This window comes from Anastrepha ludens, chromosome 6 (assembly GCF_028408465.1).
Source record: "Anastrepha ludens isolate Willacy chromosome 6, idAnaLude1.1, whole genome shotgun sequence".
Lineage (NCBI taxonomy): Eukaryota > Metazoa > Arthropoda > Insecta > Diptera > Tephritidae > Anastrepha > Anastrepha ludens.
This window is the reverse complement of record NC_071502.1, coordinates 40,535,873-40,551,902: the sequence shown is the minus strand read 5'-3', so window position 1 is coordinate 40,551,902 and position 16,030 is coordinate 40,535,873. Positions and strand designations below refer to the sequence as shown.

The following is a 16,030-nucleotide window of genomic DNA, read 5'->3' as shown; positions in this document are numbered from 1 at the left end:
TATTTAAAAGTACGGAATAAGCGGATCATGATAATATTTTTCCTTTTCTAGTTGTTTGCACACATTAATTTTAAATAATTTTTTACTAAAGCATCTATTTCGAATTTCGACGGCTCATATCTCGAAACTGTTGCCTAAATTCGAGACTCGGAAAAACTACTTTTTAATCTTTGGTTTACGTGGAACAAAGCACCCAACACTATCAGCAAAAAGAAAGCTGTACAAAATAAACCCGATTTTTGCGACACTTCCAACTTGCGTTTTTTTTACTAAATTTCAATTAGTTCTAAAACTGCATACTCTAAATTTTCTTAAAAATCTGATTAAAAAGTTCAAAATGTTGGTGAAAAATTTATTGAATTTGTTTTTTAATTTGAAGTTAGGAACTTGGATATTCTTGGTTATTGTATGCGATTAAACTATTTATATTTTTATAACAAAATTATTAATTTGAAATAAGAAAGAAAAAAATTGTCAAAGCCACTCAATTAGACCCTATGCTATAATTATTTAATGCAAAGTAAGAGGTCCCGTGGTCTAGAGCTCGAAAATGTTGGGTATTTTCAGGAATTTTTTGTATTTTTACAATAAAAAATTAAAAACGATATTTAAATTGTTTAGGCTTTTTATTTTACTCATTTTAAATGCAAAAATGAAAATTTTTTTTTTAATTTTACAAATTTTAAAAATGGCGCTGAAGTTAACCGTCCTGAAAAATTGGTCCTGGACGGTCCATTTTGGCTCTTCTATTTATCTGAAACACAAAAACCTAAAAAATTATTAATCAGTATGACTGTAGCTATGTCCCGTACTAGAATGAAAAAACAAAATTGACAAAATGGCGCGGTTTTGAATTTGACACTCTAAAAATGAGTTTTTATCATGATTCTAGTACGGGCGATAGCCATTGATGAACAACATATTAAAATTTCAGACGATTCGGTTGAATTGTTTTTTTTTTTGACAATACCAGGACGAAAAAAAAAGTTTCGAGGTAAATGAGCTTACAGTTTGAGGTACAGTAGCGGTCTCTCTACCTAGTTAATGGGCTGTAGAAGCTATAATATTCGGAATTTCCGCATGAAAATTTCACAGTATATTCTTAAGATACTATACTTTCAAAATAATAAAAAAACAAAAAATCGATTTTTTTTTATTTACCCGCTCACACCCAATTAGCAGAAAAGATACCATTTGATACACCAGTTATAGAACCACTGCTTTTTATTAGTCGAACCATCTTGATTTGTCTATGAATCTGCCTATATCGTCCATTTCTTTTCCGCAATTTCTTTCATGTTAACCATCGACAATTCCCTCAGCATCCTATATTGTGGAGCGCCTAGACTTGGGCACTCACACAGATAGTGAAAAACTCTTTCTAAGTCTTCTTGATTGCAGCTTCATCTTTCGTTGTACGACCAACCTATCTTCCTGACAAGGTGTCCTAAAGCCAAGTGGCCTCAAAGAATACTTGACCAACGTTGGAATTTATGAACTGCTTGAACCGCATACAATGGCTATCAAAAACTTTCTCCACTTACGAGGATATTCGTAAGCAAGATCTCCTGTCCCCAAACAAACGCTCACCGCACGCATTTCTCGGCATCCACGCCTTAATAATATTAGTTTAGAAATTCAACTTGTCAACTTGCGAGTCAAGTCCTCTCGTGCCGAAAAAAAGAGATATTTCATAAATCATGAATCATAAATCAGAAACTCGGACGATGACAGTATCCGATAAGTCGACTCTTGGAGTGTTCAAGAGAAATAATCAATGAGTGGTTTCTAGATCAAGGGCGATGGAGCGGTGATCTTTATTCTTTACGCCGACATAAATGTGGAAGAGCTAATAAAGATGCAGCGGATTAGTAGACAAGGTCATGCTCTTCAAATGAATATAATCATCAAGCCATGCAATTATACTCGTATAACAAGCACATTACATCAGATTATTGATCGGTTACCGGTGATCAGTAGCTCAACAATGATTATCATTTTCAAGCGGTATAGTGCTTTATGGAAATTAAGTTTTTCCTCTATTTGTCTGTATTGAGTTAACAGCTTTTGAGGCTTTTATTTTTATTGACAATGTCGGCTTATTTAAATAAAACAAAAATGATTTACTTGCTGTTCTAATTATTTAAACTTAAAATAGAATAATCCAAATAATATATACATAAGTATGTATGTTTTTCATCAAGTTGCATTCCAAGTGAAAAGTAGCTTAAACGAAATGCCGACTTACTGCAGATGAACGGGGTCAAAGTATCAGCCTGTCAATTTGAATGACAGGGAACAAAATAATATGCTATAAGTGTGTTTGAATATATTTATAATTAAATGAAATGAGCGCATGGTAAATTGACGTAAAATCAACATTCCAATCCCATAAGGCTGATTGCATAGGACACACTCCCGCTCGATTAATAAGTTCATATTACTACAAAAATATTTTTTACATGCATACACACACACTCATATACACATTAAGGTGAGTGAGAATTGCGATTTTCGATAACCGATAGTAACGTATTTTTCAATCTAAACATTGAAAATATGGAAAGGACCCTCTATCGCACTCCTGCGAGTGCGGTCAAAATCGAAAACAGTTGATGCTCGCATTAACAAAAAACAAAAAACGGGAGGGGAATTTTCTCTAAATACCTCAAATTTACTAATACCAAAACATTTTTGCAATTATGTCATATTTACTTACATTTCAGTGTCTTCAAAGTGCAGAATTTGAAATCAAGAATATCTTCTGAAGAAAATGTTAAATATTTGTAAATGTTTACGAGCAGTAATGACTTGGTTTTTTTTTTGTTTGGTCTGTCGTTGTTGTTGTTAAATCAAAGACCTTAGAAATTTTTACTTTATTCGCTGTACGGGAAATTTTAATTTTCATGCATTCTCACCTCATTCTGCAGCCGTCTGGATGACAGCATAAACAACAGCTGGATAGTTTTGTCAGTAAAAGACGGACTGTATGCAACAAATACAGGTATTAGCTGCCCTGATACTAAGAAATAATTATTTATTAAAAAAAATATTAACTTGGAATTTCTCAAACTCTCCGAAATATCAAAATAATTAAAGTAATCTCGAAAGTGTTAGTTCAAACTAGCATTGCATCCAGTCTTTCTTATTCTTCTCCTTAAAAGTTTCATTGTTGTTTTTTCATAATAGATATTAGCTGTCGGTCTTTGGCAATATTGCCATCGGAAATTCCCCTAATCCGCTTAAATTACGAGAATTAAGTTTAGTTTTTAATCCGCATTAGTTGCACTTAACTTGTGAAAAATTCCATATTGAGTCGTTAATCCCGATTAAAGGTACTGTCTGCCTAGTCCATTACTCGTACTAGGCTTATACAACTCTAATCGAGGTAGCTACTTGAAGAAAGAGGTGTTTTCTATAAATAATGGAGAGAGTTGTGTTTTCTAAGAAGCTTTAAAAATCGAAGACGTTTATTTGTTTACATAAATTTTAGTTTTAAAAAGAAAATTGTATTTTTTGTATTACTTTTGTATTACTTATAAAAATATTTTATGGCACTCACCACTTACTGACTTACTATATGGCCTGATCAAGGATCATAACCCGCTACCGGTTTAAAGCCAACTGTAACAAGTCTCGCCAGGCATCTCTGCTTTGCGCGCGCCTCCTCCAATTTGTTATACCAAGCGATAATAGGGCTTCCTCAACTTGGTCCTTCCATCGGAGGCATGGTCTTCTCCTACGTCGGTTGTCCTCTAACTTGCCATCCGGCTCCTTTCTTTGCTGGAGCTTCTGCATCCATACGCTGGATGTGGCCCAGCCAGCGCAAGCGCTGAATATTGATGCGCTTCACTATGTCCACCTCGTCGTAGAGCTCATGCAGCTCGTGGTTTATTCGGCGATAGTAGTGATCGCCAACACGAAGAGGACCGAAGATTTTCCGAAGCATCTTTCTCTCGAATACCCCAAGAGCTGATGCATCAGTCTTCGGCACGACCCAACGACTTTCAACGCCATAGAGTAGCACGGGCAAGATGAGCGTTTTCATCTACTTCGTCTTGCCCTCATTAACCGCCAGACCCACTCTATTTGACTCTCTTTCGATAGCGGAAAATGCTGCGGTAACATCTCACTTGCAATTCCCTATGGACACTTTTGGTGAAAATAGTTCCATTACGGTGAACACTGGCTCTCCACAGTACCCCTTTCATGAGCAAGTTAAAGAGGCCATACGATAGTGGATTGTCTTGTCTGAAACCTAGCTCGCTGTTGCCAGAGCTGAACGTGTTGCTCAATGTTGAATCAGTTTTGCGGGAATACCGAACTCAGACATTTTGGCATAGAGGCGATTCCTTATCGGGCTATCGATAGCAGCCTAATAATCGACAAAGAGCTGATGAGTTATATCGTTATCTTTTTCATGGGTTTTTCCAAAATTTGGCGTAGTGTGAAGATCTGGTCGATTGGGGCATTCCCACACAATAGCATTTTTTGCACTTCGTACAGACATATTCTGATAGGAATGTGGCACAGCTGGAAATACGTAATAAATCTGTTTTTTTCTCAAGCGGATTTAATTCAAACAATTTAATTTGATTTAAATTAATTTAATAATGCTTACACAAGTGCGAATATATGTATGTGTGTATGTATGTATACGAGTGTAGTGCAGGAGAAACGAGCTCAAAGTCCTTTATTTATTGTTCTGTAGTATTCCACTTGTCTTTAACTTTTCTAACATTACTATTTACTAAATATTACTTACATATGCATGCATGTATGTGTATAAAAAATTATTCATAATAGCATGCCATGCCATATCATTAAAATAAAAAAACATAAAAAACCAAACAACAATTCAGTGAGGTGCTTTCAAATTGTTGACACTGAGCTGATCATTTTTCGTCGCTCCCTGCTTAGTTATGGCTTTGAACTAATTTTAACACCGATTTATGTTTACGAATATCTATTTACGTGTGCGTATGTCACATATTTGTGTATGTGTAAATATATATGTTTCTATGACTTTATGAAAACCAGTTTCCTTTTGAATAATAATTCACGCTTTGAAGCTTACGCGAATATGCGAATACTTTGCGCTTGCCCGCTTCGCGCTCAGCTCGTAATTTTGTTTAGGCTACTTTGTTTTTCTTTTCAAAAATACTTTTGTGCAAAATTTTACCTCGCCGGTTTCTTCCTTTTGTGCTTAATAAGTTGTTATTGATGTGCCATTGTTTACGTCCTGCTTTGTATGTTTGTATTCAATAAGTCTTGTTCAATAACTTCAGCCTCTTTTGTACTTATAATTTGTGGTACTCGTATGCGTCTTTTTGTTGTCTTACAGATAGAGGAACCTTAGAGTTTTACGAATAGCAGCAGGGTCCTATTGCACCAATGACTTATCATTAGCATTTTGGCAAATTATCAAAGTTTCACAACTTTACTACTTGTATATGTTTCACCAACTTGATTAGCGAAAGCCACTCAACTGAGTATTGATAAGTAAAATATCACTCAAAGTTGTTGATGAGCATTCCTCCAAAATGTGAAATGCTAAGCGAAAAGACCGTTTAGCTAAACACAATACTGTAAAAGTTCTTTTATTCTATTCAAACCAAAATAAATTGACGGTGCAAAGCTTATCAGATCAACGTATCCAAACCTGTCAAGCACTAATTTTTTGATAATTTTGTTTTTGTGATAAGTATAAACTTTATTCCTCAAACAAAAAAAAACGAATTACAGTGCACTCGCGGTAACTCGAATAGCCGCTAAGTCGAACGACGTGCTAACTCGAACACATTTTTTCCCCTATTGACTTCTTTGTAACTCGAACAATAAAAAAGCGCTATAACTCGAACAAAAAAACAAATTTATTTGTACACACATTCTTTTCAAACATATACAATTTGGACATAGATACATATGTAATAGTATATGTATATAAATTATATGTATACTAGTGTATTGTCCATATGAATATTTCGGCGTTAATATCCCGTTAGTTTTCTGGGAACAACATCTTGCATTGACCAAATTGCTTTAAATTTGTCATTTGTAGTATATCAGTGCACGTGAGTAATGGATCGTAAAAGGTTGAAGTGTTTAACATTAAAAGAGAGGGCTGAAGTCCGTAACAAAATTAAACGTGGACGTAGTGTTACTTCTCTAGCGAAGGAATATGGGGTAGCCAAGTCCACCATAAGTCTTATAAAAAAGAAAGATAAGGCAATTTATGGCTTGCACTAACGCTACCGGCAACCATAAGCTTAAACTTCTCGTTATTGACAAAGCAAGAAATCCTCGTGTTTTCAAAAATTTTAACTGTCCGGTGGAGTACAAAAATTCCAAATCAGCCTGGATGACTTCGGCGATTTTCAAAGACTGGTTTCATAATTCGTTCGTGCCGCAGGTAAATTCCAGATTCATTAAAACAATTTTTTTAACCAAGTTAAATGACTTTAATATTTAGGTAAGAAAATATTTGAAAGATGGGGGACTACCTGAGAAGGCTCTTCTTCTAATTGATATTGCCCCATCACATCCCAACGAAATCGAATTAAAGTCCGAGGATGGTTTAATTTTAACTATGTTTATGCCGCCGAATGTGACACCATTGATCCAGCCAATGGACCAAAATGTAATTCGTATAACGAAACTATACTACAGAAATTTTCTACTGGCTTCCATTTTCAACAATCGATCGAAAAATCGATACCGATGACTGTTTTTTTAACATAGCACACTCAATTGATAAGTCGAACAAATTCGATAAATCGAACAGCGCCTGTTTTAATTAGTTCGAGTTATCGCGAGTGCACTGTATTTCCAAAATTTGTTAAACGATAAGTGATCAGTAACTGGTGCCGCTGAGCTCGTGCAGATTGAAGTGAAAACACGTGCGTAATCCTACCGAGACAGAAAATGTAGATGAGATGTGTGAGAGAACCGCAAAGAGAATATCATAAAAGCGCAAAATGTAAGAATAATGAAAAGTTAGGTTAGATTCATAATTTCAATACTTATTATTTATTGACTGCTGTGAACGAGGAAGATAAAGAAAATAGCGGAGAATGAAAAAAATTGTTTTTAAACTCAAAAATATAAACAAATCTCTGCAATAAAGTCAGTCTCAACCTGTGCCAAATTTCTGTTTTGACTTTGTCCTGTTTTCTCTTGCTGTCTTGTATACAGTTAGAAGGCCGAAAAAAACGAATTTTCTCGAATTATTTCTGAGAAAACTTTTAAATTTAGTGATCTAAATATTTGTACACATATTATGTTATCTCCTAACTGTATTTTATGACTTAGTATTATTAAAAATTGTTATTTGGAAAGGAGCTATAGCTGATCTCCGGGAGCTCCTCTCAATAAAGACGGTTTGCGGTGACCTCTACATCTCTGAACTGAATCCTCTGAAATTAAAAAACCAAACAGATTTCGTAAAGTAATGGTAAACCTAGTAATTAATCGAAGGAATAAGCAAAATACATTTTTTTGACAAAATGGCGGTTTCTCAAAAAAAAAATCGATTTTTTACCAAAATTTCGGCTTTAAATTGTTTATTCGTCCCCTTAGTATTAAAATAGCCTATACATTTTTTGATGTTTTGAGAAATTGAATTTCAAACTTTTTGTCGAAAGTAGCTCTCACTCAAATCTCGTTATGTCTGTAAATATTTATTATTTTTTGACTGACGTTTTGACCCACTTTGTGGAACTAGAATTTGACAAAATTTTGACCACATATGAAATCGACGATGGAGAATCCAAAAATTCAATAAAAAAATAATAGCCTATGAGCACATAGGCTATTGTTATACTAAGGGGTGGTATTAAAAAATGTATATTTATACGGACAAAAAATCTTTAATGAATTATAAAAGTAAAAAATATATTTAAGAAGCTCGTGTTAAAATTTGAGACTAATCGGTTTAGCCGTTTTCGAGTAATGTTGGTTACCGACTTTGAAAGCACCATTTTGAGAAAAACGTGTTTAAAGTTTGAAAAGCACTTTACATAGCTTTCAAGCAGTCTGAAACGCCTTTTCAAATTTGCGTGTAACTTCGAAAATACTCACCGGAACGATGTTAAATTTTCTGTGTGTATTCTTAAATATAATATATGTAAATTAAGAAAATAAAATTAAAAAAAAATTATGTTTTGAAAATCCTAACTGTATATAACCCCTTAACATTAGTTTTCAAAATGGCATCAAGCAAATCGGATCGTTGTATTCGCACAAACAAATGTCGCGGTAAAATAAAAAGTGAGTTATCAAAATACGGAATGGCAAGACATTCGGTAAGACAGTTATAGTATGTCAGATATGACAGTCAAATTCGCATTCCCCACCTGATATTTGTTTTAACACAGATTTTTTGTGAGCTTTAAGTGAACCTAGTAAGGGTATCGCGATAAGCACAATTTTCTATATTCTTTTTACCGTGGAACAGCATTTACAGGTATTCTGTGTTTGTAATTGTGTAGTTTGATTGTCCAAATTTCAACGAGAAACTAAACAATTAAATAAGACAACAATAAAAAAGCAGGGCACATTGACATTCAAACCAGCAAATCTCTAGAACAAAAATAAAACAAATCAACTGCTTTATCGAAATAGCCTTATATGGATTCATCTTGGGTGAAATGGAGATTTGTCACACCTTCCCCAGCGACTACCCCTATTAGAAAAAACTCTTCAATGTTACACATTCACAGCAAGCATCGAGGCAGATTTAAATATTTTTTGTAAATATTTCAGTTTTTAAATGTCTCATACCTACCAAATAAATATCCTCCCAATTTTCAACTTCATTTAAAGACTTTAGCAGTCCTTATAGTGGAAGTGATTACAATTGGACTTCTTAATTGGCGCGATAACCGCTTACGCGATTTTGGCCGTAGAACTTTCGGGCGTGGCTTCTATTGGCCAGCATCTCAATCTCCTCGCACTCACGTATTTCGGCCTCTCGTTTCTTCTTTCGGATAATACGTCCCTCTTCCTTTTTTAGCTCTCTGTAGCGATCCCACATGGCTCGCGTTGCGCCCTATCGCAGTGTGGCTCTATAGGCGGCACCCTTTCTTTCTGCGGCAGCATGACATTCCCCGTCGTACCAACTGTTTTTTCGGGTTAGCCGGAATCCGATTTCTTCTTCGGCGGCGGTACTTAAGGAACGAGAAATGTTGCTAATTGCTCGTGCATGCGGGTTTGTTGGGCAGCACCCTCTGAGAGCAGGAGTGAAAGTTGAGTGGCGAATCTTCTGGCTGTTTGTTGCGATTGCAGCTTTTCGATGTTGAACATTCTTTGCGTAGGTAGATGTACGTTTTTTGCTGCAGAGAGGCGTGTGCGCAGGTTGACTGCAACAAGGTAATGAGCCGAGTCGATGTTGGGTCCTCAGATCGTACGTACATCCAATAGACTACTACACCTAATTCCAGCACTCGTCCAATCTACAGTCGCTTACCCAGAGCAGCCTAAGCACGACTTCATTAAACTCGATTAACCAAGTCGTGTCTTTGGAGCCTTTGTTCAAGTTCAGAGAGAGTTTGTTTTTCCGAATGTAGTTTTCTATTAGAGTAATTTCGACCTATTCCATTTAAGTTTTAAGGGGCCATACGCCATCGGAGGTCGGTTTTTTCAAGTTCTTTTAGACTTTAATTTATTAATTTCACAATTTATATATTTGTTTTATTTTCAAATTAAAATAATATTTTTTGAAGATACAATACGCTATCTTCGGTAGGCTATCGGAAAAACCTCATTTTCAAAAACGCCTAACTCATGTTCCGAGACATTTTACAAGTAGACACGACATCTTGAGAAAATTTTTTTTAAAGTTGCATAATATCCTTTGAAAACCCCTGGCTTCTTATAATCTCGTAAAACATACATACATCCTGTCAAAAAAGTACCGATAATTGTTCAATAAAACGCAAATATTATTGTTTAATCATCAAAATTTATTTTGTCGCCTTCAAAATAGGCTCCATTCGACGCAAAACACATATGTCAACGCTTAGTCCAGTCATCAAAGCACCTTTTAAACGAGTTTGAAGAGATCTTCTTCAGCTCCTTCAGGGAACTCTCCTTAATAGCCGTCCGCGGAGTGGCACTTTTCGACTCATGTGGATAGCGCCATTCAGCCGCCTGTTGACTGATTTGCAAGTCAAACTCATCAGGGTTGGCCATATTAAACTGACCCATTGAGTAACCCTATAACTTTTTACTGTAATTTAAGATCAGCTAATGACATACCGCGTTGGAAGCGTCAGTCGAAGGAGATTTATACCATGAAACAGTACACCCCAATAGAACGCGCTGAAATTGTTCAGTTGTACATTCAAAATTCCTTCTCGATTGTAAAAACGCAACGTCATCAAATCATTATGAGTGATGAGGCCCATTTCTCCTTGAACGGAACCGTAAATAAGCAAAATTGCCGTTTCTACGCCACTGAAAACCCTCAAATTATTGAAGAGGTACCTCTCCACGACCAAAAAGTTACAGTCTGGTGTGGCATTTGCGCTGATATGGTCATTGGGCCGTTCTTCTTTGAAAATGGTCAACACCAACCATTGACCGTCAATCAAGAGCGTTATCGGGCCATGATAACCGATTTTGTGATGCCGATTGTTCGTGAAAATGGTATGGAGCACTTCTGGTTTCAGCAAGATGGCGCACCACCACACACAGCACGAGCCACCGACAACTTATTGAAGACTTTGTTCCCTGGCCGTTTGATATCAAAAAGCGGCGATTTTGACTGGCCGCCACGATCACCGGATTTGACGCCACCGGACTTTTTTCTTTGGGGCTATTTGAAATCTAAGGTTTACGTCAACAAGCCAAAGACACTAGGCGCACTTAAGGCCAATATCCGACGGGAAATAGCCGCCATATCGGCCGAGACGCTGGCCAAAACTATGGAAAACGCCGAAAAACGGGCACATTACGCTATACGAGCTAAGGGCGACCACTTGCGCGATATCATATTCAAAAAGTGATGTAAACGAATCTCCTTGAACTAAATTAAATGTTTTTCACAATGAAACACAAAAAAATGTTTCTTTTTCCATATTTTTTTAATAATCACATGGGTCAGTTTAATATGGCCAACCCTGTACTCTCATATATTCAACATTAAATTCTTGAGCCGACCTATAATTTTCCCAATAAATTTAATTAAATCTAAAACAAACAAAAAAAATAATTTAAAAAAAGTTTTTGATTGTTTTTTGTATTAACTTTTCTTCACTAAATTCTAATTAGTTTTCATAATTTAATTTGTACTAACATTTTTATTTTTAATTTTTTTTAGGTACTTGGCCAATGGTATGAGGTAGAACGATCCTTTTATCTACCCGAAATCGCTTCTGGCTGCACTCTACTGGAATTTCAACCATTGCATAAGGAGAAGCTATCCAAATTCAATAATTTCGAGCTCGAGGTGGCAATTAAAACAATAAACAGACTGTAAGTAGCGGTTTTTGTAAAATTTTTTGTTTATTATTGTAATAAATATAATATCATTACTTTAAATTTTATAAAAAAACTTGTACTTTTAGCACCGGAAATCCCTCAGTGAATCTAGGCTATGCGACGCCAGAAAACCGAAAGTCTTCAATTATGGATTTCAAGGTAAATTTTAAATGAATCAAATGTAATATAAAATTTTCCAATTATTTCTGTATTATATGCTTTGACGGAAAGCTGGCGACTTGAATTTTCCTGCTTCAAGCACAAAAAAAAAAAACACAATAAAATAAATAAATAAGTTTGTTGTTAAAATTGTTAAAAGGCATAAAAACAATGAAAAACAGTGGTTTTAAGTACTTTTTGCCTGAGCAATTATTAGTATTTTTTCTGAATTTTTTTATTTTTCATATTGAAAAATACCCTTGCACATACCAGTATATTGCAGACATATATATGTACAAAATATGACGAACAAATTCTTAGAGTCTGTTTTAACAGAGCAATTTACAGTTCACATTTTTCGAGTAAAAGTTTTTGTTCCTATACGAATTCAATCCTGTTTTTGGTATATACAAAACTAATTCTTTTTCGTTTTCACACCCGTAGTTCAACACACGTTTTCCGGATGTAATTGCGCGCCTACTACCTGGCTCCGGCAAATATCAGGTGCTCTACACGGACTATGATAATTTTGCGATACTCTGGTCGTGCGGAAGTCTTGCATCTATCGGCTATTCCGATCAAATATGGGTATTCGGACGCGATCGTGACTTCCCCGTAGAGGTACGAACGAAAATCTACGATGCACTCAAGAAGTTGGGGCTCGATCCGGAGCGATTAGTGTTGAGTAAAAACAAAAATTGTCCACAAACTTTATAGCTTTGCCAAGTAAACTCTAAACAAAAACAAAAAGAAAAGAAGAAATTATTTAACTATTAAATATAAATCGAATTAATGTATAGGAAAAAATTGACGATTACTACATATATTTTTATGGTGAAAAAATATTTTTTTCAGGTTTTAGAGTATATTATGTACAATTTGAAAGTTTTTGAAGTCATGAGCAGTGCGATGTAGATGACTGAGAACACAGCGCCTGAAAGTAGATCAAGCTACAAATTTATTTCCTATCCTATAGCTGAAATATCGTCACCAAAAATTTTAGAAAATGTAAATGTATTTAAATAATTGCTGAGTTTAAAAGCTAATTTTGGATTTCTTACGCAGACATATTTGGAAATTTTTTGTGATGTCTTAGGGTCTTTAAAAAGGTGCGCCCAGATGTTGTTTTGAAGTAAAGCATGTACAAATTTAGATTCTTTCAGGTGTCAATACAGTTCTTACGGCTTATTTAAATGTCCACCATTAGTCGATTCATGCGGGCCTAATTGTTGAATTGAATTTCGGGATATCGATGGGGAATGTTTTTTAGCAACACTTTGCGCTACAACAACAATATTCACCACAGAACATCCAGTCTTTGATTTGCCAGCCCTTTTTATATACTCAATAAAACCAGTTTCTTGAAATTTTTTCACCAACCTTTGAATTGTCTACTCATTCGGACGATTATTTTCACAAAAACAAAAATCATGAATTTTGCGTTATGCTGTTCTCAAAAATCATATTAAAGTTTCAATGATTTAAGGGTAAATTTGTACAACTGTCTATTTAAATGCTCTTTAAATAAAAAAGGTACCGTCTAGGAATTATTTACCCCTGACATCTAGGCGTCACTTTTAAAGGACCCTTTATATTATACCTGCTTGGTCTACCTTTACGTCGTAGTATGTTTATTTTTATTTTGTACAATACCTAAGATTAGGTCGCTGTGATAATAAAAAAATGCAAAGAAATTTTATATTTTATACTGAGTAGTTAAGTGATAACCCTGATTTTTTTATTATTATTTTTTTTTTGTATATTAAAGGAAAAATAAATGAAGAAAAATATAAAAAGCTAATTATATACTACAAGGCTTAAAAACCAAATTTTTATGATTTTCAGCAAAACGGTATGTATGTACGAGTATGCGGATAATGAAGACTAAGAAGAAGAATACGTTTTTTAAATAAGGGTCGAGATCAGCCAAAGTTGAATAATTAATTTAATTAATCATCCAATTTTGTTTTTGAATAACTTTTTTACTAAATAAAAAAATGATTTTGAGTGATGAAAATCTTTAGTTGGACCTGCAGCTCGATTGCTTGTCTATTTGTGCACTGCAGCTGTCTACTTCACAAGTATCAAATATGATTGACGTACGACGCCATTTGCAAAAATTATACATCTCCCGATAGGTTGATTAACTTTGCGCCACCTTTTACTACCACATAAGAGGAAAAGAATAAAAATAGGCATTTCAAAACAAAGGTTATTGAAGCACCTTGATAATTAGAGCATATGTGGGGGGTGGTACAACCAAAACAGGTTTAGAAAACTCATAACCCTACCACAGGGATAAACTGAGAATGGTCACAGGCCATTGCAGACTGCGCAGTCATCCGCACATGATTGGGATATGCCCCTCTGATGTTTGTCGTTTCTGCGACCAATCCCAAGAGACTCCTACGCACCTTCTCCTTGAATGCAGCGCTATATCGGGGAGAAGGTTGAGACATCTCGCCAGCAGAAAGACAAATACGCTCTATCCAACACAGCTTTATATTAAGTTTAATAAGGGAATTGGGTCTGGATGGGGTACTGTAATGAATGTCTTTCAGGATATCGGAACAAGCCTTTTGGATGGCCTCTACGGACGCAAAACTTTTTCTTTTCATGGCCAAAGGCAATTTTCCGAATAGGGAGAAGTCAACGGGATCCATATCAGGCGAATACGGTGAGTGATTGATGGTATTCAAGTCGAATTCAACGAATGTGATGCAACAAACGGTTTAAAACAATTCCTTTGGAATCGTAAAGATAAATGAGCATCGACTTGATTTTTGACTTCTCCAAACCCGATTTCATTCGGGACTTTGACGCTTAGTTTCAGATTAATGTTGGAAATACCACGTTTCATCGCCAGTTACAATGTTGTAAAGAAAGTTCTCGTTTTTTCTCGCCTCCTCAATGAGGTCTTCGAATGTTGAATTCTGAGCAATTTTTGGTCCTCAGTTAACTTGTGAGGAATGAAACGAGCACAGACCTTTCAACTCCGATTACATGAATTTCAACGATGATTTCGGTTCATTTTTGATAAATTTACGAACAATTTCGAGGAATTTTTAAGTGATTACTGATTTTGGGCGGCCCGTATGTTCATTGCCATTTATGTCCCAACAACCGTCTCTGAAACGTGTAAACCTTTCATGAATTCTGGCACGAGATAGACAATCATCGCCATCAACTTTATTCATCAATTCAAATGTTTCGGTAAATGTTCTCCCGATTTTAAAATAAAATTTAATTTAAATAATTTTAAGTGTTTGGCTGAGCTCTTTCTCCTATTTGCGTTGTACGTCTCGATGTTGTTTCACAAATGGAGTATTGCTCCCCACCTCATTTAGATTTGACATAAATATTATTGAGATCGGATAAAACCACGCCTACATTTTAAGTATTAAGACTAAATTTAGATCTACGGCGGCCGCACTGTACTAACTGCTTTCGTTAATTTCATGGTTTCGAAACGGCACTTCAACTGACTTAAACAGACTGCCAACATAATAAGTTTAAAGCCCCTGAGACTACAATTCATACATATTTAAAAAGTTAAACGGGGAATACCGCCAGAATGGTTCCATTTCACACTCAGTTAATGTAATTGACACGTATATAGAATAAATACATATTTATGATGAAATGGAATAAAAAGAAAGCAAAGAAAATGGCAAGAATGCATCGAAAAAATTACAACTCATCATTTAATTAGAATGTTTGCTCTAATTAACGGATCACAAAAAAGTTTTAAGTTAAAAGGCCGCATATTAGAGCTAATACTATCAGTTTTAAACGAGTTGTTGGAATTTCAAGATGTCAAAGCAGGTTGTAATATTACTCATCGTTATTTTGTTGGTGTTTGGCATCTTCAAATCGGCAATCGCTAGGGGAGGTGGAGGGCACGGCGGTGGACATGGAGGTGGATTTGGCGGTGGACGAGGCGGATTTGGAGGTGGACGAGGCGGATTTGGCGGTGGGCGAGGCGGATTTGGCGGTGGGCGAGGCGGTTTTGGCAGAGGTTTCGGTCCTGGACGCGGCTTCGGACCTGGGCGAGGTTTTGGTCCTGGATTTGGTAGGGGCTTTGGACCTGGGCGCGGTTTCGGTAGAGGCTTTGGGCCTGGGCGTGGTTTCGGTCCGGTCTTTGGCGGAGTTGATGTCATAACGTATGAACGACCATATTGCCCCTACTATCTTTGGCCGTGCTACTACTGAAGCAATTAATTCAATAAAGTTGTCTATAAAAAATATAACTAAATAGGAAGTAGCATCAAATTGTGGATATGGTTATGTATTATACATACGAGAATATACCGACAAGTATCAAAAGGGAAGTATTCAAATGATGAAAAAATACCTTTGAAGATTTTATAATTTCTTTCAGTGTTCTTTT

The 16,030-nt window shown here is 35.6% G+C and overlaps 2 protein-coding genes across 6 annotated transcripts in view; both read left to right on the top strand.

Moving 5' to 3' along the window:
* LOC128866729 (apolipoprotein D) overlaps positions 1-13,158 on the top strand; it is a 33,275-nt gene extending 20,117 nt beyond the window's left edge. For all 5 annotated transcript variants that reach the window (XM_054107688.1, XM_054107684.1, XM_054107683.1 and 2 more), the window contains exons 3-5: positions 11,321-11,475; positions 11,568-11,640; positions 12,085-13,158. In XM_054107688.1, coding sequence (XP_053963663.1) covers positions 11,321-11,475; positions 11,568-11,640; positions 12,085-12,357 — 501 coding nt within the window. In that variant the 3' untranslated portion in view covers positions 12,358-13,158. The remainder of the gene's footprint in view (positions 1-11,320; positions 11,476-11,567; positions 11,641-12,084) is intronic.
* A 2,264-nt stretch (positions 13,159-15,422) lies between these two features.
* Positions 15,423-15,984, top strand: LOC128868597 (uncharacterized). The gene is made up of 2 exons (XM_054110872.1): positions 15,423-15,559; positions 15,602-15,984. The coding sequence occupies exons 1-2, from the start codon at positions 15,454-15,456 to the stop codon at positions 15,850-15,852; spliced, it is 357 nt and encodes a 118-aa protein (XP_053966847.1). The 5' UTR covers positions 15,423-15,453; the 3' UTR covers positions 15,853-15,984.
* Positions 15,985-16,030: the final 46 nt, after the last annotated feature.

Excerpts from the sequence above, each read along its gene's own strand:
- LOC128868597 (XM_054110872.1), top strand. The coding sequence starts at position 15,454 with ATGTCAAAGCAGGTTGTAATATTACTCATCGTTATTTTGTTGGTGTTT. Across the intron at positions 15,560-15,601 it reads GCACGGCGGTGGACATGGAG|GCGGATTTGGCGGTGGGCGA; the intron begins GTGGATTTGGCG and ends GAGGTGGACGAG.